At 34.9% G+C, this 25,194-nt stretch overlaps 1 protein-coding gene across 1 annotated transcript in view; it reads right to left on the reverse strand.

Annotated features, from left to right (window-relative positions):
• Positions 1 to 25,194, reverse strand: part of CFAP54 (cilia and flagella associated protein 54) — a 104,029-nt gene that overhangs the window by 40,409 nt on the left and 38,426 nt on the right. Inside the window, exons 25-45 of the mRNA XM_059846738.1 lie at positions 23,500 to 23,647; positions 22,375 to 22,530; positions 20,532 to 20,654; positions 18,356 to 18,496; positions 17,825 to 17,921; positions 14,999 to 15,088; positions 14,238 to 14,364; positions 13,423 to 13,516; positions 12,331 to 12,470; positions 10,574 to 10,792; positions 10,035 to 10,171; positions 8,174 to 8,322; positions 7,281 to 7,508; positions 6,852 to 7,075; positions 6,617 to 6,752; positions 4,931 to 5,045; positions 4,234 to 4,386; positions 3,537 to 3,734; positions 2,583 to 2,670; positions 1,950 to 2,156; positions 317 to 383 (exon numbers count right to left, since the gene is read on the reverse strand). Of these exons, the coding sequence (XP_059702721.1) occupies positions 317 to 383; positions 1,950 to 2,156; positions 2,583 to 2,670; positions 3,537 to 3,734; positions 4,234 to 4,386; positions 4,931 to 5,045; positions 6,617 to 6,752; positions 6,852 to 7,075; positions 7,281 to 7,508; positions 8,174 to 8,322; positions 10,035 to 10,171; positions 10,574 to 10,792; positions 12,331 to 12,470; positions 13,423 to 13,516; positions 14,238 to 14,364; positions 14,999 to 15,088; positions 17,825 to 17,921; positions 18,356 to 18,496; positions 20,532 to 20,654; positions 22,375 to 22,530; positions 23,500 to 23,647 (3,037 nt within the window). The remainder of the gene's footprint in view (positions 1 to 316; positions 384 to 1,949; positions 2,157 to 2,582; positions 2,671 to 3,536; positions 3,735 to 4,233; positions 4,387 to 4,930; positions 5,046 to 6,616; positions 6,753 to 6,851; positions 7,076 to 7,280; positions 7,509 to 8,173; positions 8,323 to 10,034; positions 10,172 to 10,573; positions 10,793 to 12,330; positions 12,471 to 13,422; positions 13,517 to 14,237; positions 14,365 to 14,998; positions 15,089 to 17,824; positions 17,922 to 18,355; positions 18,497 to 20,531; positions 20,655 to 22,374; positions 22,531 to 23,499; positions 23,648 to 25,194) is intronic.

Consider the following 25,194-nt stretch of genomic DNA (forward strand, 5'->3'; position numbering starts at 1 on the left):
TGCTCATTGAGTAGAATACTTCAAGAGAAGAAAAATATATTTGACTACCAAATGTTTTAGTCATCTTCCTTTTTCAGTATTTTTTCTCTGAGACACTCTAGCCTCCTATTGAAGTGATAATTTATAGGCTATAATACAGAAATAATGTTAAAAAACAAAGAAGAAAAACATTGTATCTAATATGCATAAATTGTCAACTACCTCTGATCTCCATTTTTCCTTTACAACCAAAACAAAAAGAGAATTATTTTAACAGAGGGTCATTTTAGAAGCAATTTGTTATCTTCATGAATATGAACTGAAATTGCATTCTTACCTTAAAGAGTATTGCAGAAAAATAGCAGTATTTTGTTCTTAATCTTATCTTTGATGTTGTTATATACCTAAAGCACAACAAATAATAAGAAATATGAATGTACCCATCAATATAAATTATTGAAATAACTGGGTTTTTAGTCTAATGTGATAATAATACTAACTCAATCTAGATGTTTTCATACTGGAAAACAACTGCCTGTTTTTAAATAGGAGCTCAGCCACACCATGCAAAGAAACTTTTGACCAAAGACATATCTAGACAAAGGGAGTTGTCTAGATTATCTTCAGACTTACAGGAGAAACACAGGCAATCTAAGTGCAAACTCCATCTCATACAAAACTAAAAAGATCAAGCAGATTAGGCAACTCACACTCTAAAGCGTATTTCTTTCCAAAAAAGAAGCCTAAGAAAACTAACACATGGAGTTTAACATGGCTAAATGTAATGATTCCCACACAGTACCTCACCAGAGCCTTAAACCATCCTGGGAGCAGGATAGTCCTATGAGTAACAATCCTAGAAATCTTTACTTCAATATTAGAATCCTTTAATCTGCATTTTACAGCCTATGACTAAGTTGCTGTAGAAAGAACAACTCAAGAGAAAGATGTTTAACAGTCCAGGTCAGATCTAAACACAAAAGGACCACCTGAGGGAGAAGCCTGAAGGACAGCTTCCTCCAAATCCTGCCAGGATTTGGAATGGACATATTAGCAACAAAGCGATAGTATCCAGTGCAGCAAACAGGTGCCACAAAAAGCAGCCAAAGCAAAATAGGTGCCACCTGTAGAAGCAGCTGGGGACTCCCCTAACTGGACCCGAGACTGAACCACAGCTCTGAATTAGAAGAGATGTCATTTTTAATCAAGTTAAACTAACTCCTTTTCCTTTTGGGTGCTAATTCTACGTGTGGCAATGTCTCTTCATCCTGAAATACCCATGCTTAGTACTTGCAAAGGTACCTTGGCTTATAGATATTTTACAGTGCTATTAACACAACCTGCTTCACAGGTAAGGCAATTTACTTAAGGATGAAACTCTGCCTTTTCATGGTTATAGTGTTTTTAAAGTCATTTAATACTGTCTTGGGTACTTCTAGATTTTTATTTTGTACAGCACATTGAGGAACAGCTCAGAATTACATTCACAGTGTTTTGCCAGCAGTCAAGGAGTACTGGATGGAAATATTTATTGATGGTAGATTTTTATTCAAATTTCATTTAGCTCTAATTCACCAGAAAACCAGTACTTTAGGCAGTAAATCTGACCTCAAGATACATTAATATTTAATATGTGCAGTACCTTGGGAAATGTGATATTTTGATTGAAAATCAATATGACTGTAAAATCCTTGCACTTACGACTTTTTATCATTTTGTTTTCTTTTAATGATCTCACCATATAGCACACAGCTGCATTTATGATCAAAGATGAGCACTCTAGAAAAGGGAAAAAACAATATTCTCCAAAGAAGAAAATTTACCCCTGAAAGGAAAAATTACTCTGCTTTTGAGAGTCCTTTTTATAACAACTCATTATTGGTTTTTAATTAGATTGAAGTTGCCTCATATCTTGAATGAGCAATTTGTTTAAAATACGACAGAAATACATATGTGGGTAAGATACTTACTGAGCTATCTTTGCCACTAGGACAGCTGCATGTAAACATCCCCAAGCTCCAGCCTGAGAAAGAAATTTCTGACTCATATCAGTTGATCTTCCAACTGCAAAGCAGTCCGTAGCATCTTTTGGAAAACTTAACTCTTGCCAGGTATTAAGAGCATCAGCAATGTTGAGTGTTTCATCAAGGGATTGACACCAGTATTTAAAAGCAGCTCTGTAACATAAAAAAATACCATCATATTGCTGACATTTTCCAAAGTGGAAGATAAGACCTGCTTCATTTTTTCTTTATTGCCTGAGATTTAACTAATTCTGATTGGGTCAAAAACTGAAATACAGTTTCTATAACACAAAAAAAGAGATACCATTTCTGGTCAAGAGACTTATTTGGACTCAAATCCTCAAGCCATAGACATTACTTCTTAAAAACACAAAAATGTATCATTAATTTGCTTACTGGCAATTAGGTAGCTAAGAAAAATAAACAATGTATAGGGAAAAGCCCTCTCAAAATACAGCTAATAGTAAGTTAGATGAAAGAACTAGTGGACAGTACAAGAACTTACAAGACAGTTGAGAGGTACAGGACTGACAATTAAAAAAAAATAAACTGTTCTTTTTTAATCCAGTAACTATGTACCTTTTATTTCCAGCATAAAAGTGAAGATTTCCAAGTTCATGTAGAGCCTGTACCTTGAGGTCTCTCTGGTTACTCATTTCAAGGATTCCTGTAATTTATTTTTCATTAATTAAAAAAAACATTGTCATATCATTAAAAAAGTTACTGAACCTTGCACAAATTTGGCCTGAGTAGACATGAATTTGCATGTAATTCAATGCATTAATATTTTTTAAAATTTATTGGTCTTGTATATTTTGCTTTCAAATGTACCATTTCTTATTACAACTAACTTTGAAAGGAAAAATAAGATGTATGGACCTGTTTACATAATCTTTTGTATTTTTGTTTCATCAGACCTCCTCAAATTTCTTCCTGCTCACAAGATACACTGGAAAGCAGGTCATTGGCCCTGCTAAACAACTCTGCCTGCATACAGCACAGTAGCACTCTCACAGACACAGTTTTGGAACCCGCGCTGCAAATAAAACCACTCAGAGTGACTACGCTTGACCTGTTTAGCCATACAGCAAACATAGGTAGTAGTGAGGAGCTGTGACTGTACAAGTAAAGCCATACCAGAACATAAGATGGAAGCCAAGTAACTAAGTCACACATCCAAATGCACAGAATCTTAAGTCTGTTTTCCAGGAAAAAAAAACAACTGTCATGGAATTAAAATGAATCTGCTAAACATTATATCAAATTCTGGGGATTAATCAGCATAACATAACACCACTGAAGTAATGCTTTTTCATAAAATTAGATAACCATAACAATTATGAACCAATTTGTGGCCTGTTTAGGATCTAACGCAGATTTCCTAAACCAAGAGGAAGAAGGTTGTACATCCCTGGAAACCAGCCTTCAGACAGTTACAGATGAAAAATAACAATAGAATAAACAAATATAAACATAGATATAAGAAGTAACAACATTCTGCGTCTGTAAGCAGAAATTTATGAAAAAAATTACCTATTGTTTGTTCATAGGAAGATATAATTACTGAAAGATGTGACTTTGGTATTGGTCTACTCTCAACCATACTGGAGAAATTATATTTTTCTTGAGAAAGATCACACGGTGTCGGTAGAAATATCACTTCATCTACATCGCTAAATTTCAGCTTTCTGCTTGAAGAGATATGACTGCTGATTGCTCTTCCAGTATTTTCTAGATTAGAAAAGTGATTTATATGATCAGTTTGGAAAAGTATTATACTATTTCTAGCACCCCAACTATTTCCAAACCATGTTAATCAAACAAATATAAAATTCCTGTGTGCCCTATTTCCATTTGGTTTCCTATGCTCTAATTCTGTGTGTCCCCTAATTAAACCCACTGGACATAATTCATTGGTCAGTGTAACCAAAGGGTATGTGCTCTGTTACTGAAAACAAATTTGGAAAGATCTACCAGTCAGTCCTCTGAGGGAAGTATGGCTGCAGACAGACAGGTGACACAGCTGCATAAAAAAAAATTATCATCCAACTATTAGACAAATCATAGGAAATAAGGCTTAGAGCACTTCAAATTTAACTTCATATTCTGTATTTTTTCTAATTGTCAGTAACTAAAACTTGAATTCAGAAAAATCTGTTCCTTTCACTCTTTTCTATTTTAACTGCATATACACTTTATTAAGGGCAAAACACTTCAATGAATCACTCACCTTGTGTGTGTGCAAGAAATAATGAAAGTAGTTTCCTGCTGTGTCTCAGTGCTCTGCTTTCATATTTAGATTTTTCTAGAGTTTCTTTAAAACATTTCAGTGTATCATTCACATCAAGAGGCACACAAACTAGGGCTTTTGCTTGATTGTGATCTATAAGGAATTAATAATTATGAAGGAAAAATTGTAATATGTAAAGAAATATTTTTAGTAAACCACCCTGTAAAACATATTTGAACATTTTCATAACTTCAGAACTAAAGTAGTCCCTTTTTTTTTCCTGTTGCTTTATGAATTAAAGCAAATTATTAACCACCAGGAACATTAATTCTGTCAATAACAGTGCTGATTCCCACTAACTTATGGGTATATTGCTGGATATCCAAAAATAACAAAAGAAAACTGGACCAAGACCACCATGCTGCCTCACAGGCTGTAGGTTATCTGGCACCTGCTTTTCTCTGCTTTCAGACATAGCCTGAATATATTTTGAAAGATCCTGACAACATTACAATCCAGCCAAAATATCAAGAACACATATTTGAAGATAAAACTCAGTTTATAATAAAAGACAAATTGTAGGAGAAGTGGAAGACTATGATAAGGGAAGGAAACAGAATTTTTAAAAAATTCAGTATAAAACAAAGACAAAACTCTGGGAGAAAAGAGAACACACAACACTGAATTGTGCTCTGACCTGTAGAATCATTATTCACTGGAGGATTGAAAAAGCATCCAGGAAAAACCCCTTCACTGGCAGAACGAGCAACAGGCAGCTGTAATTTGTACCCTATGTAGTTTCTGCATCTCATCTAAAAAGCAGGATTTGTTTCATAAGAACTGAATAATATTAAGAAAAATTGACATTTAGTTCTTACAGTTAAATATCTCTATACTCACTCATACAACAAAATAAAAAGAGGACTAATTAAGAAAGACACCAGTGGCCCATAACTAGTACTCTTGTCAGTAAGAGGTTAAACATTCACACCTAAATATTGCATATAAGTGTTTTGAAGTTACTGCACTAAACTTGTCTCTTACTTAGTATTTGCCATAATCATTAGCAACTCCTGATGCTCTGCAAATATTCCACACTTTTTTCTTCAGATGCATGCTTGCACAGAACCTGTCACTAAGCATGCCTAAAGGACATGTTGCCTGGGAAACACAATGGAATGCTAAATACAGAGGTACAAAATAGTTCAAAGCAAGTAACAACAGCAGCCTAACTCTGGCAGAGAAGCAAACTTCCAGACTTCTATAAAGGACTAATCCACAAAAGACTTTTTATTTTGCTAATGTAGTTACACCACTTCAGAAGCAGAAGGACCAATAGAACTAGTTCTGGAATTCTCTGAATGCCATTTATTTAAGAAATGTAACCATAAACTCCAAATTTCTTACCTGAAATCCTTATTACTATCAGCTAACACTAGTCTTTAATCTGTAAGCTGTTTTTCAAAACTATGATTATTTTTCCACAGCCCAGTTACCAGCACTATGAAGGGGTTTGCTATGGTGCCCCTCTACAGACAAAGGACCATGTTTGAATGGCTGGGCCAGAGAGAGTCAGCAGGAAACAGAGAACACAGAGCTCCCCAGCTGCCCTTGAGAGCCTCGGGGGCCTTCAGAGTCCCTGCACGCCCTGGGCACCACTGTGCTGTGGCAAGACAGTGAACCCTGAAACCCATGTTCATGTTCAGAACAAACCTCTTTGGTACTCCAAATCCCCCTCCTCTCCTTCAAATCCTCTCTTTACTTTAGTGATGGAAACATCCTAAAAATATCCACAGAGAGACTGACTTTAGCAAAACTTCTTAGAAATAAACCTGACATTGCAAAAAAATGGAAAACTCTAATTTCTAATAGCTAATTCAATGAAAAATTTCCAACTGGCACTGTTAAGCAAATACATAGAGCCACGGCTTTAAATGAGAGGAACTTGCTGAGCTGCTTAGGGGTTTTTTTGGTGGTAATCACGTTTTTTAAAGGTTTTTAATCTACATTGTCTGTGTTTGGTTTAACTCAATTTTATTACTTTTGGAGCAGTATTCCAATGCAGAAGCAAACAATATCCAAATAAATATTTTAAGGTTAAAAGAGTGGCATCAAGAAATAACATGAAATTAGAGTTAGGCTTATAATATGGAATGGGTATGTTGTGCATGGAAGAAATGTCCTCTGGGTCACCTGCTGCTCTTGGAATCATGTCATATAAGCCTTTTCATGCACTTCAATCAATTATGTTCATTAATTTATAATGTTATAATTGACTATTTGGGAACATCTAAGAAAGCATATTAAGCTAATCAGTGAAAGTGCTTCTCCACATTTAGCTCATATTAAGAGTCAGTGCCACAAAAAGAAATCTGTGTTTCACCTTTTGTGCATCATCAGACAGATATTTTGTGAAATGGGATTCATGGCTGTCAGAGCCACTGAACTGCTCTATCCTCTCCAGCAGCTGCCTCTGAGCATACACCAGGAGTGGACTCACTTGTTCTGTGAACCTCTCACTGGAAAAAAACCAAAGTGTAGTAACTAAGCAATGTAATGGTATATTAAACTATATAATATCAACTTTTTTAGTTTTTATTAGAGCTGGTATAACTTACTGTGTAAATATGTTAAATTGTACAGCTATGTGCACCAGTGCTTCCCACTTCTTCATGTGATATAACAATTCTATTGTTTTAAGAACCAGATTACAAATCCATCTCAGGTCAACCACATTCACATCATCCATGGGAGGCTGAGGATGAAGACCAGAACCACCATTCTCATCCACAATACCTCCTAAACAACTGGGAATGCAAAACTCTCCTTCAGGATCCACAATCTACAGTGAAGAGATATTATTATACCTGTTATTTTCAAATGTGCTTTTAGGACAAATCAATTACAGAGATCAGAATATACTGTAATCATCTAAAAAACTTGTTACAGGGAATAAGATACCTGAAGATACCAGACTATAGTGCAAGAAAGAATAAACTATCTCTAGTGAAAATGTGATAATCAAGAGTTGTCTTAATAATTTTTACCTTAAGAGAACTGCTTGCTTGTAGGTCAATTATCATATCAATGATCACGTCTGATGCAAAATAAAATGGCAACCAGATGGTGTGGCAAAGAAAATCCCAGGTGATGGGAAATACATCAGTATGGGAATGTGACTGGTTAGCAATCAATTGAAATTCTTGAGTATAGCTCCACAGATCTCGACAAGCATTTTGAAGCAATGTCCAGTGGCCACCACGGTGAGCAAGAACCTGTGTATACCATTCAAAATATAACTACACCTTGGAAAGGCAGAAATTGAAAGCTTCATTCTTTTCTTGCAAAACTTGGCCACAGTTAATCTTTCAGAATTACAGTCTAGACATTACAGAACCTTAATTTTTACATTTTCATGAAAGGACTAATTTATAAGTGAGTTTAATTGTAGGTTTTGGTGTGCAAATAAGAAATAAAAATTAATTCACACCACCTATATGTGTGCTTCTACTTGGGTTTAGAAGGTTTTATGGGAAGAGTAGTTAGTCTGCATTTCCCTTCAACGACTGGTCCTCCTGTTTCTAGTGTGAGATTCACTAAAACCTATAAAGAGAATGTTAAATCTGCAAATATTTTCAGAAAAATTTAACAAACATGAGAAGGAAAGTTAGAAAGGTCGAATTAAAAATAAAACAATTACATTAATTATTGAATGTTTGATAGAAATATCCATTATGATAGGTGATATGGCTGACATTTCATATATTGTATTTAGATATTTTTCAGAAGATGAGAAAACATTACTTTTAAACAGTGAAATTTTTTTTCATTTTCTGAGGTCTTTCATGTAAAAAGTAGTAAGTATTGCAAGACATGCTTAATGAATTAATTACTAATACTTAGTAATATATAGTTTAATAAGAAACCAACCACATCTTACCACTGCTCTTTTCAAATGCAAGAAGATGCTTGTAAAATGCTTCAGTAAAAGGGTATTTGATGGAACCTGGTCCTGTTTTTCGGTCTTTGCTGTTCGACTTCGAGAAGTTCGACTCGGTTTAGTTTTGGTTTTAGGAGATTTACCTGTAGCTGAAAACAAAAAGCTCCCTCGTTAAAATTGAGTTGAAGTTCTCAAAAAAAAAAAAAAGAAAAAAACAGTCAGCTAGGATTTTCCTGTGGTGGCTAAATACTTAAATGTTAGGAAATACCAATGCTAAGGTTATCATGTTGTAAGGTTATGATATTTAAAATATAAGATGCTTTTTACTTAGGAATTGGGATGAAAACGAGTTTCAGCAAAACACTAATGGGTACCAAATAGTTTTCAGCCTCAAAGTCAAAACACAATCCTCATTTAAATTCTAGGAAGAAATCACCACAACAAGAAATCTCTTGGCAAGCTTGTAAGAATCTTTCTTAAACAGAAACCGCTTAAAGGAGATGTTAGGAAGAAAGGAGGATTTCTGATAAATTCTGTGGTATGTGTAGAATTCCTTCATTACTTAATTCACTATCAAATATCCCCCAAGGGGAAAGGCAAAGGTTCATGGTAGTGGAATATGGTAGTATCTGAACTATAGGTTTCAGCCAGAAGCTAATTCCTATATAATACTCGAACTCTATGGCAAACAACACATTTTACATAATTCTTTTAATCATAACTGTAGAAAATGCTAGGAGATAGTAAGGAGGACTTATGAGGTTTCAGCCAATTTCAGTGTGTCTCAGTGACTGGCAAGCATCAAGGCAAAGGTGTTTCTGTAAAAGCAGGCTGTTGCAAAGAGAACCAGTGAGATAGAGAAATTCAAGTGCTAGTTTTTATCACACCTACTTGGAGAAGGCAAAGAGGACAGCTGATTTTATCTAAGGAAGTCCTACATGGAAAGACAGGAGACACTTGATCTTTACTGCCATGGGAAGAGTGGGTCCCTGAAGAGCTATTGAAAAGACCAGGCCTGTGGTTACTTGCTGAACTTCTGGTGCCTATGCAGACTTTGTGCTGACTTGTACACTACCACTGACATCTGAGGAAATCAAAGCCCTGCATTTCACAGTTACCCACAGATAAGAGCCTTTTGATTCCTGTTGAATCCTCATAGACAAAAAAAAGCTAGAATAATAATAAATATTAAATGTGAAAGACAAAGAAATTAAATAAAAGTAGTAGAAAATAAATTGTTCCTGAGGTAGCTTCTGATGCAGGGAAACACTGGGGAGAAAGCAGTAGAGAAGGAAAATTAAATTCTACTTAAAATTTGAAAGATAATAATAAGCTTAAGTCAATAACTTTAAAAACTACTTACAGAATGACCAAGGAAAATTTTTACCTGCTAAGAAATGTAAAGGAAACTACCAATCAGTTACAAACCTCAGAACTGAAAGAAATTATTAGTGCATTCAGAATAATTCAGAATATTATCAATTTAATATGTGTAGGTAGTGTGGTATCTGCAAACCTAAAGCTAGTATAATTATTCTTTTTTAAACTTACAAACTTACTAATAAATTATAGGATAAAGAATAAATAATTGATAAAATGCAACATATCTATTAATAGATTAAACAATGCCCAGAATTATTAGATATGCCACATCACTTACTACGACTTCTGTTATACTAGGTATGCCAAAAAAATATGGAGGACAATTGAAACCTAGAAATGTCTTCTATTAACTTGGCATGACTGTTTTTCCAAAGGTGATGTGGACAACTAATGATGGAGGTCAAGACAGACAGAAATCAAGAGAAACAAAAAGTTAAATTGAAACTGATTTCAGTTGTGCACCAATAAAAATTCTTACAGGTTTGGGTTTCAGTCTCTTCTGACTTTTCAAGGAGAGAAGGAGTTGGCTTTCCTATGTTATCATCTGCAGCTTCTCTTGCCAGTACAGTGCCAGAATTGTTTAATGAGAATATCTCAGGATCCAAAATATTGTAACTGCAGAATGGGAGAGAGAGAAGAAAACAACAAAAAAACCCCACATACAACATCAAAAAATTTTTTATGTACATACACAATATTCAGTTTCTCAGAAGTGATTAATCTCTAGCAGCTTTAGGAGTAAGAAATAATGAATGATAGCCAAATGTCATAAGGAACCAAAAACTAACTTAATATAGTATATTTCAAAGCTCTCATCTCACCAATGAAGTTAGCAACCAAAACTCTGCCTGATGTCCACAAGATGGAAAACAAAACTTTTTACATAGTAACAAGTAATTTGTATTTGAAAGCTGAACTGTTCATATGAATATATTGTAATTCAGATCTGTCTGCAGTAACAGCAATAACACAATAATCTCTATTAATACCAATCACTTACAGTACAGTAAGATTTACCTGTCCAGATGCTGTGAACGACTAATTCCAATGTTATATTGCTCTTCCAGGTTCTTTTTAAATAGGTGGTAGTGTGCAACTGCCAGATAGATATTCATCTGAGACCTCCAGGGCATCTCTTCAAGACACATTTGACAAAAGCGACTTCGGGTTACATATTTACTCAGCAGCATCACTAAGGTTTGATGAGCTAACATCTTCAACTTATCCTTGGCTTTGCTAAACCAAAACATATGAAGGAGCAAAAAATGAAACTCTGTTTTCTTGAAGCTCTAGAAAAAAAGGTCCTGTTAAAGATACACTGTGATATTCCATTGCATATCCCCAGATTTAGATGCATAAGCACATAAGCATAGGACATATTTCTAAATAAAAGTATTTTACTTTAGTCAAGAAAAGCAACTGTGCTTTCCCTTTTTAAGTGCACTTAACACACAATAAATCCTATTTTATATTTTACCAGCTTCTATAAGATAATTGTCTTAGTACTTTAAAGAGTTTAGATAATTTTGAAGTTATTTGTCCCTGAATTGTACAGATTATGATAGCAAATACAATGTGCTTTAAAGTCTATTCAGGAGAGTCTTCTATTTTACTATAAATCTGGATTTTGATTTTTTATTGCTTTGCTTTAGTAGTAAAGCACATTCAGTATGAAGAGAACATAGTATTTCAAATCTGGATGCCTGCCTTTAATTTCCAGCCAAAGTTTTTTAAGGTTTCCCTGAGAGATTAAAAAATTCTGTATTTCTTCACAAACATACAATGCTATATTTAAACCACATCTCTTTTTTTTTAAATTAACTGTGAACTGATTCCTTTATTATTCTAAATTATTTTTCTGCCTGTTTTTCACCTTTAAGATGTGGGCAGAATAGTATACCACATAATATTTTGATTAGATTATACAGCATTACTATTATGTAAGACACAAAAGAGTAGCTGATAAAAACCCAAGATAGGTTTAACATTCCCTCTTCTGCTGAAAGCCATGAAAATAATTTTAAGTAAGGTGGGGTTTCTTCTGTCAAGGAGGAATAATAACATTTTGGATGGTTTAGGTGAATATTTAGAAGATTGTACGGAAACTTTTTTCAGGTTATTTAAAACACTTCCAGAATCAGTTACATGATTGCTTATATGGAAATATTTATAGTTTCCTATTTGCTAATTACCATAAGTGACGTGACCAAAGGACCAAGTTATGAATACTACACATTCTTTTAGGTCAGTGGGTAATGTTATAAACAAATACCTGCCAAAAGAAGAGGTGAATTTTTTTTTAATCAAAAACCAGTTTTGTGGAAGCTACAGGACAGATAGTCCAAAATGACTAGCACAAGGACCACAAAAATCATTCTGAAACTACTTCTACTATTATTATTTAATAATAAATATTTTTATTAGATTTGTAACAGAAACTCCCCTACAGAGTTTGAAAAGCCCTATAATACACAGATTATCAGAGATTTTCCTTGATGAATCATCATGCTCAAGCTAACACAAGTGAAATACAATCTTTGATTATTAATACAAAGACTTGAAATCATTAACAGCTATTAAACAGAAATGCAACAGATTTTGTTTCCTTGAGTGGAAACCAATTTTATACTAAACTACATCAAAAAATGAGAGGACTGTGCAGAAATTACTCTCTTTGATATAATACAAAAACTAAAATACACACTTAATTGTAATCTAAATTTCAGTAAAAATATTTTTTTCTGTATATGAGCCCGACAACTGTGTTCATTTACTTTTGTGTTTCTGAAGATTTCATTACATCTGGATTTTTCATTAAATAGTCTCTGAGAGGTCCTTTCTTAGGCACAGCTTCTTTTGTTGGTTTCTTTGAAAGTGATGCCTTTGGTTTCCCTGAAGGTGGGGTATTCTTTCCCTTTAAAAAAAAATCTTGCATCAAAATCTTAAATATACTTTAAATAATTATTTATACCTACATTATCAATTACTTGAGGTATAGAGCAGATCAGCTTACGTAGGAATAGAACATTAAAAAAAATTCTGGAAATGGTTGTGAAAATAAGACTGCAAAAGAAATACTTAAAAATTCCAGAAAACACACCATTTTTCTGGAAAGTACATGTCAAATGCCTGACACAAAGAAACCATCCAGGTCCCTAAACATTTTCTTTCATATACCAGTGTTTTCATCACAGAAATAATGATAGTTTCTTTTCCTAATATTATAAACAGTAAAACTTTGCAATGCAAAAACGGAGACAGAAAAACCCTTTTCCTAATCTATCTCAGATGCTAGCAGTATTTCAACATTACTAGAGAATTATGAGGGAGAAAACTCTTCCTGAAAAATAATACAAATTCATTAAGATTATTTGTATCTTCCAGTAAAAGTAAAAATTTATTTTAAATTAATTCCGAACAAAAAGCCTTTCCTGTACAATTAGAACACCTGCACAAGGAGTTAACCATGAACAATTACTCACAAAAAAGTCTGAGTAGGTATTGTACAAAAAGGCCTGAGCTGATCTCCTTTTCTGAATGTGATGGTACCCAAGACATTTCCTATTACCACCATGTTCTTTTAAAGGGAGTAAGGAAAGGCAAGTTTCTTCTGATTTCAGAATGCCTTATTCTGACTCATCTCAAATTCTCTCAATTGTTGGTCTGTCAGATGAATCCCATGCCAACTTTTCTTCCTGGTTTTAGAAGTGCGGAGGTCAGCTGAGGACTAGAGATTGTATCCCAAATTTTAGGAACTGTGGACGTCTCTAGATGAGATTTTTATGAGACAATTTTTGAAAAATTATTTTGTTCTTATGGTATTGCTACCCAGTAAAAACACACAACTCCTTAAAAATAAAACTCACTTTCTGAACTCCTGCAGCATTTGGGCTTTCTCCCAGAGTAAGAGATCTTGCTTGTGTTAAAATTCCATCAGTACCGAGGAAGTTCTCATTCCTCCTGATGAAAAATATTTTTTAAATCATCATCATAACAATCATCATGTTAAACTCCTTCCATAGTAAAAGATTATCTTTGGGAACATATAGAGCACATCATGGAATTCCTATTTCATTTGCAGTTTTAAATTCAAAAGACTTTCTTTTCTTCATCCTCTTAAGAAAATAGGAAGTGTTAATTTTCAACATTTATTATAGAAATCTGAATTTGTGAGTAACAGCTATATCACTTTCCTAATGCCTAGTAAAATAAAATAGTTTTCTTCATTACCCAAATTATACTACAGATTTTTGAAAATAATTTCTCCACATCCTATTGTTTTGGTCTCTTGTAACCACAATTTCTGTTCCCTGAAATATATATCTCATTTTCACTGATTATTTGCCTTTCACGTTTTAGAAATACTGATGTGCCTTTTTAAAAGCAGGATCTTCTCAGGTAAGTGTCTACAATCTGGCTCCATTTATCTTTTCCCCACAGAATTTTTTTGACACTATAGTAGGCCCTGATCAGTTTGCTTTTGATTTAACCCATCATACCTTCCCAAGCTATGCCACCACCCCATAATAATAGCTATGTAATCCATGTTCATGGAACTTCTGCAGACTAGAAGTCATGGAAATTACTCCTGATGGGTCTTCTAATGGGTAAAACCCAAGAGTTTCTTCTTTCTCATGAGCCCATGTAGTAGTTTATCACTACTACTGTAACAGAGATCTACCTTTTCAAGGTATTTTCCACACTCTCTGCCCACTCCAGAACACACTGAAACTTCTCTTCATTCAGGACTTTGTGCAAAAGCTGAACGAAGAACTCAAGGAAACGTGCGTGGGCTTTGAATTTAAGCACTGCAATAAAGTAACAAATAACACAGGTGTTTATACCATAACATAATTCTAAAGTCAGCTAGAATTACAGCTATGCATGCCTCAAAGCACTTATTTATGTCATGTTGTGTACTCATAGTGACACTAAAATCAGGGATACACAATGGCAGTTGCTAAATGCTTCTTGTGATTGGGCATCCAGAATCATCATGATTTATTTAATATACTCCTAGAACTACAAACATTATAGAGACAGATTTCTGTGAATTCCTCTTCCAGTGAAATAATTTAATGTAGAAATGGGGTACCTCAATTTTAAAAGAACATTCCATACAAAGAGAATCTTTGAAAACTTCATACATTTTTAAAATTTACTAGTTTCTAAGGTTATTAGAAAACATACATGATTCAATTTTAAATATTAGTATTTTATATACTTAGCATGAACACCCCAAATAATTGGTTGCATTCACTTCTCAATGTGTTTATACTGAGAACTTTTTATAAGCTATGTTTCACTTGATTTTGTATATTTGCAAACCAAATGAAGGTAATATTCTCAAGAGCTTAGTCCAAGCAAGAATGAGATTGCTTTACTGGCAACTTTCTGAAGTAAAGGAGCCCTTACAATTAATATAAACACCAACTACCCTACCTTCTCGATAAGCAAGCTCTGATGTCCAACATGAAATTACAGGGTAGAGTAACAAAGGAGATTCCTTTCCTGTAAGCCGTGTTCCAGGACCTGCATCAATAACAAAATGAAATCTATTATGAAAAGCAGTGAGAATATACAATTGAAACTCCATTTAAAACTGACAAAAAAAAACCTTCTCTAGCACAGAGTTTGCTTTTAAATCTCTCACTGTCATGAGAGAGGATGTCTGGAGTTCATCAGAGATCTAGCAAAGACCCATGAAAATCATATGTGGAGAAGAATGTGCAGAAAGGACATGTCAAAAATGTATTTAAGGCTATACAGCAAGAACTGATCCCATGATACTGCTATTGACCAATGCTTACATTCATGCTCTGCATATGGATAATGTAAGTAGATAGAGGATTCTTCTTTCTTAAGCTAAATATTTACAAAAATAGATGTACAGAAATTCAGTTATATTCTATAATATACTTTATATAGAATACACAGATATGAACAGTATACAGAATATATAGGACAATAACTTGGATTCAAGCTTCTGGCAGTTAAACACAACAGCTGATTAAACATTACCAGCTGACAAGCCCCAAAACAATGTTACACATACTGCTTGTTATTTTTCCTTAATAAAGAAATATAATCAACAAATTTTGTGCTAAGACAAGTCCTGTGGTTGAAAAACATCAATGCAGCAAATCCCTGAAAAAAAGCAAGATTAAAAATGCACTCTGGAATCAGTTGTAATTGTGGATCAATAGCTACAACCTCCAGTGAGAGCAGTCAATTTAGGTCTGTTGAATGTAACTAATGTTCAACTAAGTAGGACAGCCAGCAGGAAAAGCAGACTTCTTAAAGTCTTCGTTTTGGACGCCCTTTGTTAGTACTCTCTCCCATTTGACAAATTCAAAAATATGTTGCTCCAAATAAGCATTTTCACAAAGAAAAATATGTCCCAACACTTTTTTAATGGGAAAATATTTGAAATTTCAGAATTTAAATTGTACTGCATGTGAAATGTTTTGGTTTTCTCTTCTTTTGAAAGAAGCAGGTTCAGCTCTTTTCCATTTCTCTTGTAGACTGTCATTAATGGAATGCTAAGTGTTGATCCAATTATAAGGATTTCCTGTGACAAGGCTTTTTCCAAAACATTTTTAACAGCATGCCCTACAGGTGTGCCCATTGTCCTAAATCATTAATACACAATTGTAAGGACAGCTGTAAGCTTTGCACGGCCACACCGAAAGGCTTCTTCTCAATTTGTATCCTGAAACTATTGACAAATAGGCTATTTCAACAACAGAGCAGACTTAAGTGATCAATTATTTGCCAGCTACTGAAAATGAGGGTTTTTTCTAACTGATCAATCCATTAATTTAACTTTCTATTAAGTAATCAACATAATTTTCAATTAACTTACAGAATTCTTTCCTTATGTGACTTGTTCTGCAGGAATGCAGGCATCAATGTGAGCAAAAATGAAAGATTATTGCACAGATTAATGAAATTTTTCGATCACCCCTTCCTATTTTTCATAAAAATGCTTTCTCTTCTGAACAAATGCATGTACAGAGGTGATGGATGATAACTAGAACATGAGAGGTGTGGTCTTGCAGCAAAGGCCAGCTGCATATTGGACTATACTAGAAACAGCATGGCCAGCAGGTCAGGGGACATGACTATTCCCCTCTACTCAGCACTTGTGAGACCACATCTAGGTTACTGTGCCTGGGTTTGGGCACGGCAGTACAAGACACCAACATAGCCAAGTTGAGAGAAGGACAGCCAAGATGACAAGGAGCCATAGAGCATAAAGAGGCTGAGGGAACTGGGTTTATTTAGTCTTAGAAAGAAAAGGCTATGAGGAATACAGAATGTGGAGACAGACTGTCCTCACTGACAGCACAACAGGCAATTGAAACAAGCCAGAAATCAGAAAATTCCAAAGACATATAAAGAAAACCTCTCTAACCATAAGAGTGGTTAACTATCAGAACAGGTTGCCCATGAAGGTTATGAAATCTCTTTCTTCAGAAACATTCAAAGCTTGACTGAACAAGCCTCAGAGCAAGCTGATGTTATTGTACTTGTTTTGAGAAGGGGGATGGAATAAATACCTTCCAACCAATACTACTCTACAATTCTATCCAGGTTCCAAGGAGTACAAGGAGTACAAATCAGTGGTGTCTCTGAGATTAAGTTCTAACCAAATTTTCTTTATAATTCTTACTTGTTAATTCATCTAACTTTGGCAGGACTATTAGCCAGAAAATTGTTGTGCTTGATCCAGACTCCAAGATATTTTAAAATACATTTATTCATTCCCGAGTTAAAAGGTAGTTAAATACTAGCATGCATGCAATTCCCTCACACAAAGAACAATTTCTGTTAACTTTCTTCAGGGAGAGTTTTCTCCATTAAAATTTCCTGCAGTGGTCATTGCTACTAGCATTGGTGGGGTATCAAGACAAGCTATAAATGGACAGTGGTCTTAGCCACTGCATTTTCTGATTTAAGAAGATAAAGCAAGCCTAAATAACACAGAATCCAGTTTAAACAGATTGGAATAACATAAATATTTGCAGAACTGTTCACAACTGGATATTCCTTTTAAAGAAGAAACGAGTGTTCCAGTGGAAGTTACAAAAAATAAGAAAATATACATCATCACCAGGTGATCATTACCAAGATCATTACTGCTTTGGTTGAGTCATCATGGAAGACAAAGAAATAAAAGTACTTCTTCAGTAAATGTAGTGTTTTCAAACAAACCATAGAAAACTCAATAGACAAAGGTAAGATGTGTTTCAACAGTACACCCACCTGGTTCTGTCAGTTTGAGTAGATTTGATTCCAGAGAATTTAGATTTTCTGCTGCTTTTGCCATTGCAGCTAAATGGGATGCCCTTGAGGAACGTCTCTGAAATATTGAATACTTTGTTATGAAAGCTTAGCTTTACTTTAACTAAAACCAGCTTGCCAATAGTGGAATTTAGCTTAGATCACAAGTCTGCTAAATTTATATCTTATAATTTCATCAATATTGTATAATTTTTCTTTTCTGATGAAATAGAAATTATGTTCATGACTTTTTAAGCACAGCATATTTTGTCAAGCGTGGGGCCTCCCAGTCTCTGGAGGTGTTCAAGACTGGGCTGGATGGGGCACTGAGCAACCCGGTCTAATATTGGGTGTCCCTGCCCAAGGCTGGGGGTTGGAGCTAGATGATCTTTGAGGTCCCTTCCAATACAAACCATTCTATGATTCTAGAAGAAAAAAAATAATAAATCTAGTCTTCAAAATAATAGAATACAGAATTTAGAGAAAAGAAAAATTAAAAACCAGAGCAACTACTTTTACTGCTTTGCCAGTGCGTGTTTCTTCAGTTTTCACATCTCCTGACTGGCCAGGTGAAACTCCTGGTGAGATCAACAATTTTTTCCCATAGTTAATGATAATTGCTGAAAGTTCATACTCTTTCCATGAATGTAGTACCTATAAAAGAATAATCGGTTACTCAATTTTTTGTTGACATGATATGTAACTTTTCATTACTGTCAACTTATAATTGTCAAAATACATGAATATTATAAATATAAATCAATTACTCAATATGCAAGTTTCTTTTAATAAAAAACCCCAGGACTGTAAACATGTAAAATAATTGGAATTGCAGATGTTATCTATGTGTTCTATTCTGCTTAGCCTATCCCTCAGAGAATAGAAAGACTTATCCAGAAGTATCTATTGCTGTGATTGACACTCTCCCTGTTCTCAGGCAGTACTGGTATCAAAGAACATAAAGGGGTAACTAAATGATCCTCATTTGCCTCTCTGGTATCAAGCATACATTTTAAAATCCCAATTGTATTGAAAGGACTGGTGAAATTCATTTTTAAATTGCAAAATTTATAAATTAACAGTGTAGTGAATGTTTTTCGATGGCTTTATCTACTTTAGATAGAGCTCAAAAGGCCCAAGTGCTTCTATTATGTGCAAGCTAACTTCACATCAGGATCTTTGCCTTTGTGATCCTAAGGACAGATTACCTTAGCATAAACACAGTACATGATCTGACTGGAAGTCAAAAGAAAAACATATACCATGCTTTAATGAGAAGCATTTTCAATTCACTCCTTCTCTTTGCTATTCTGTATGCTATCCTGTTGAAATGCTATCTCTAAGGGAAAAAAAATCAGCAATATAAGTGGCAGTCAATTAGCTGAGGAACCCAACAACAAACACACACTTAATCAAGGCTTCAAGGCTTCTAACAGGCTTTATTAACAGGCTTTATTGGCCCTGATAGCATTCACCTGGGGCCTATGCCTGTGGGGCCAGGAGCTCCTCTCAGCTCAAGTCTAAGCCTACAGTCCCTGCTGGCTCCTATATGGCAGGAATGTTGGTCTCCAGCCTGGTGCAAGTCATGCCTGGGTGTGACAATGGATCCACTAGACTGGGCACCTGGCTCATGGACCAACTTCTGAGCTTGACCGCAGACTGTTCCCATCATGGTGGACCAGCCTGCTGGGCTCTGTCTGACCCCAGCCACCTCACCAGGCCTTATCCTCACCTGTGAACTGACTTCCCAGCTTCAAATCTGACCTGCCTCATCACCACAGATTTGCCTGATAATGTGGATGCCTGGCTGAACCACAATACCAGGTGCTGCTCTGCCAGCCATGACATTGCCCTTGGCTCCTGGCCTGACAGGCATGCTGGCCTTGCAGAGCATTTTTTGGGTTATTTGGTACTGATCTGGTCTTGTGAGGTTAGCACTGAGATTCAGCTCCTATGAAGACCAAGCTGAGGAATCACCAGCATGGGGCAATCACTCAAATCCTTAGCCACAGCTCAGCTTCAGTATGAGCTCTTAGTTGAGGTGCACACAAAGCTAGAGGAAAGCTGACTTTTTCAGTGTCACACATTTATAATAGCAAGTAATTAACTGCAGCATGTCCCTATACATGAGGGGAAAAAAATCCAGTACTGCGTTTCTCCTTATCTCACTAAATAGATTGAGTATCTGAATCATAAATGTCATCTACAAATATATATTATGGTTGAAAGTCAAGGTGTTTTTATTTTTGCCAGCATGCAAGATTAAACAGTACAAAGTCTCTTGTACCTAATTAGCAACTAAAACAGATATATTAATCTGATTAAAACTACAAATATGGCTTATTTGCAGTAAATAAACTTTTAAACATATATTACATGTATGTCTTATTGAAAATAATACTACCTTAAATGTAAAATTACACACAATCATATAAAATGTAGATCTAATGACATGGACTAATAGTTTTAGACTATTTTCTGAATAAATACTAAAAAGTCAAAATGTCTTTGTAATAAAAATGCACTGATTCAACGACACTAATAAATGTTTGTATGCCTCTACTATTTAAGATTGCTGGTTCTCTAAGATATCATTCTGAAGGCCAGCTTACTAAATCTCTTTCCCCCCCCCCAAAATGACAAGAGCTGTATCTCAAATTAAGCTGTAAGCACAAAATTCACACCATACCTTTGCTGTATGATATGAAGCACAAGCTATCATATGCTGAATACTGTCATAACAACCTTCCTGTCTCCTTTGCAAAGTAGCACTTGGAATTTCTTGGAGAACGGCCAAGCATTTAATGAGGATCTGTAAATACAAGGGTTAAAACAAAATTTGGAGTCTAGAGCATACTTATAAGCTTGTACCTCTGTACAGCCCATTGTATTTCATGGTGAACTTTAAAAATACTTTGAAACCTAATGCATAGGATAAAACATTAGCTGTACAAATTACAATAATTAAATTTCCATTTAATTGAACAGTGTGAGATTTCAACCAGTCTTTTGGAATAAATTACATGTTCACATAAAATCCCAGATATTAATATACAGATACATGATGGATTTTTTTCACTGATTTAACAAACATGGAATCCAAGAATGTTTGATTCAGTGAAATAACATAATCCTACTGGAGGACTGTTTAAAAATATATTGAGATGGTAAGAATATCAAATGAAAAAAAAAAATTTCCAGTATGTTGTAAAAATAAAATGCTTACTTCCCCAATTTTGTCCATCAGAATTGAAAAGAACATGTGGCTAAATTATTTTTCAGTTTACTTAAGAAATCTGAAAGAGGAGCCATCTCCAGTTGCTAGCTGTACCTTTAGGACACCATAGCCAACAGCATCTTAAGCAAGAAGCTATCCCTGTATTCAAACAGATGATTTTTTTTTTTCCTTATCACTCCTCAAAACTAAATAGGGCCCTAAGTGTCCTAGCAGTCCTTCCCTGAGCATCCTCACTTGAGACCTCCCCTCATACCCTGTGCCCAGGAGCCCAGGAGTGGCAATCAAGCTCAGGCACAAGCCTTCAGTTCCTACTTGAGCTGTGGTACTGCTGTGCTGGTCTTCAGTTCATTCTCCTGGATGGACCCTGGACCTGTGCTGTAGCCTTGTCTCCAGTCTCTGGCTTCAATTCCTGCACCTCATGACTTTTTCTCCTGGATGGACCCTGGGCCAGCCCAATAACCTCACGTTCCCTGGACTGTCCTGGATTCTCTTACCAGCACCCTGCTCTGTCTGCCACATTCAGATGCTGCTGCTCTGTGCTTCACCTGCACTGCGGTCACCTCATCCTTTCTCACAGAGCGAATACACTCTTATTGCTGCTACCTAAAAAGGCTACCTAATTACAGGAAAAACATTTGCATGTTTCTACTGTATGCTTGCTGAATCTAAAAACCACATCTGCAGCTTCATAAAATGTACTCTGTTTTTGAAGAGAAGGTGCTTGCTTCTGGAAAGGAGCAGACGCCTGGAAACTAAAGACTGCATTGTCAAAACACTGAATAGCTTTCTTTTCTTTAAGAAGAAAACAGAACTGTATATGAAGCAAAACATTCTGAATTTAAAAAAAAAAAAAAGAAAACCACAAAAAAAGCCCCAAACAAAAAAAAAAACCCAAAAAAACCAACCAAACAAAAAAAACCACCAAACCAACAACCAAACAAAAAAAAACCACAGACAAATGCCTTTCTTTCCTCAAAATTGCTATCTGCAAATAACATTCAAGTAGAAATTAATTGTAATTTCTGCTACAGTTTAAAAGACCAACTATCACCCTAAAGAAACAATCGATACTCTGCAGTTACTTCACCATATTTGAGAGCTGAATGTGTGCAGCTTACACACAACTTAGATTCTTTTGGGGACATATAAAATTGTAAAAGGCATTTCTCTCATCAGCTATTAAGAAGTCAAAGCCTAGATATTTAGCTCTCCAACTGTACTGCCTATTATAAGTTTAATTTGAATCACTATAACTGCAGGACCTGACAGCTGCTTTGACTTAAAATGCTCTCACCTGAACTACTGGCACTGAAAATATCTTGTGATAAATAAGTGGGGCGAGGAGACCATAACATTGCACAACAGACTGCAGAGCGTAACTTGGATCGTTCAACCAGTTGCTAAGTTCAATTGCCACAGTCATTCTTTCACATTCTGCTAATCTAGCCACCTGTAAAGGAAAAACACATTTTGATTTAAATATTCATTCTGTCGTTAAACCATTTGAGAGTGGAAGAAGATAGATGTTACTGCAGTTTAAAAAGCAGGATATGCAGCAAGTAAGATGAAAGTTTAGGAAGGAATTTAAATTTACACCTGTTTGAAGTACATTAAAAAACACATTATTTCTGATACTAAAGGAAATTATTGCTCTGGATCTAATTGTGCTCTCTGAGTTTGCCCATATAATTTACAAACTGAGGCTGATTAATAACTTCAAACTATGTGGAGTGGAAATTTGACATGCTAGCCTCTCAGAGTTGGTAAGGGAAGGATAAATCCTTCCCTTCCCTTCAAGTTATCTGTTGCAGTCCTTGCAAGTGAGAGTTTATCTTGTAAAGTCATAGAGTAATCAACTGCTCACATTTTTTACAAGTACTTCAGGAAAGAAAGAAATGCAATAAAACAGCATGCAAATCTTGACTATCCAAATAAAAAAAAGCGTGTTTTTTGTCATTAACATGCCATTATACTATTAAAAACTCTGAAATAAATATTACTATATTAAAACCATGAAACCCTGTTAGAAGTCACATCTTAATTAAAATACATGTATTACATAACATAAAAGTTTAAAGTTAAAAAAATTCAAGTTAGATATTTAAGGGACAAAAATAAAAATTATTATACTTCTTTCTTATATTATAGTCTACCACCACTGAAGTCAAGAAAAATCCTTCCTCAGTAGGAATCAGTGGCTTTGGATTAGGCAATAACTAAATCAGAAACAATAATTCTAGCAGGATGCAAATAACCAACAGCTTCTGAGATACCTCAGAGAAAAAAGCCATGTAACCCACAGAAAATAGAGTATTCTGTAAATAGGATTAGTTGATTGCCACATCTATCTTGCAATGATGAAATACAGCTGATGAAAAAGTAAAATCAAATCCAATATATTATTTTAAACCACACATACTTGCTCCTTATAAAATATCTCATTGGAACAGATGGAATCACAGAAGAGTGCTCCTTCCATGACCTTAATGTCAGAAACAGCAAATATATTCCTCAAAAAGAGATGCAAGGTAATAGGAGAAGTCTGAGATACAGCTTCAAAATGTAACCTACAATATACAAAAGCAAAATAACAGTAAAAGCACGTTAATTATGATTCAGATCTTGCATGCCTGACACTACATTATAATAAAATAAAGCCTTTAGTTTTAAAATTATGGACAAAACCGATTGCTATGACTTCTTTTAGATATAAGAGTTACATAAAAAACTGAAAAATTGCTTAAAATTTCTAAATTAAAAGCTAAATAAATAAAAATACAACTTCTTTTGAAATTGCTATTCACTTTCTACTAATCGAAGACAACTTGTCCTTATTTGCATCATCTAATATAGTGCAACTAATTCTGAATTGTCTTTGAAAACTTCAGATGATGCTACAGCTTATTTGTTTTCAGTGTCTCCTTTTACACACTGTTCTTCTGTATTCTGACAATGATACATGCAGTTGTGAAGTCCATTACTAACTATTACTAACAGACTCCTTTTCAACACTTATGTCTCGTATTACAAGTCTCAAAAGAATCTCATCTCTTCGGCCTGTTTTTCTGTCAAGATATTTTTGGTTGGTTTTTTTCCTTCCCTGGGGACAGAGGAGCATTTGTAATTGCTGTATTTTTTTAATATTTTTGTTACAGAAAAAATCCGATGATTTTGAAGTAAAAGAAAAAAATTCCTTCTTCTCCTCGATTGTGTTTCCTGAAAGAGACTGAAAGTCGAGAAGGAAGATCAAATAGACACATTCAATCACTTGACATTATCAAGATACCACCACCAGGGCTTCTGGCTGGAAATACAGGTTTCCTTTTCTTCAGGCTCCCTCTGCTGGCCCTTTAGGGAGTCCAATTTCTTACCAACTGCTCAGAAACCCCGAAACTGCCTGATACCGCAGCAGTGAGAATCTTCCATGTTAATTTAAAAAAAAAAAAAATAAAAGGGGTGGGGGGGCTTGGCCATAACCATCAGAAAAGAAAAATCCCCAGAACTGCTTTGCACAGCTGCTTAAAATTTTATGTCTTCATCTAATTTATCTGAAAATAGACTTACTACAATGTTATCTCTTGAGCTGAGCGTGTTAAAATAATTGCTTATGAAAAAACAGTAATGACAAAAAAAATGCAGAAAACAGCACAATGATTATTCCTGCTTTTGTTTACTGGCCAGGAATAGATTAAAAAACCCCACATAGTCATGAGATGGTATGAAGAGTGATTTTCTGGCAGCATCAATGCAGTCCACAGGCTGTAAATCCCAAGTGCTGCATGTAACATCAAGACCCTTGGTGCATTTGTATGCCTGGTATCAGACATGTGGTGGCACTTGAAGGGCAGACACTGAAGTTGATTATTTGTATTCAGCTATATTGGATGTTAATTTCTTATCAAATAATAAATAGCTGACTTACATATAAAACTATTTTTCTTATAGTATTTCATGTCTATTATTGGATTAAAACAGCTTTTATCTGGGAATAAGTTCAGTTTTGATGTATTTCTGAACCTGGATCTACAGAATTTCAGTAAATGTAGCCACAACATTTCTAGCTGGGTAATGAAAAACTTCTATAATTACAGTTGAACATTTGAAATTTTTTTCA

The sequence above is a fragment of the Haemorhous mexicanus genome, chromosome 5 (assembly GCF_027477595.1).
Source record: "Haemorhous mexicanus isolate bHaeMex1 chromosome 5, bHaeMex1.pri, whole genome shotgun sequence".
Classification (NCBI taxonomy): Eukaryota; Metazoa; Chordata; class Aves; order Passeriformes; family Fringillidae; genus Haemorhous; species Haemorhous mexicanus.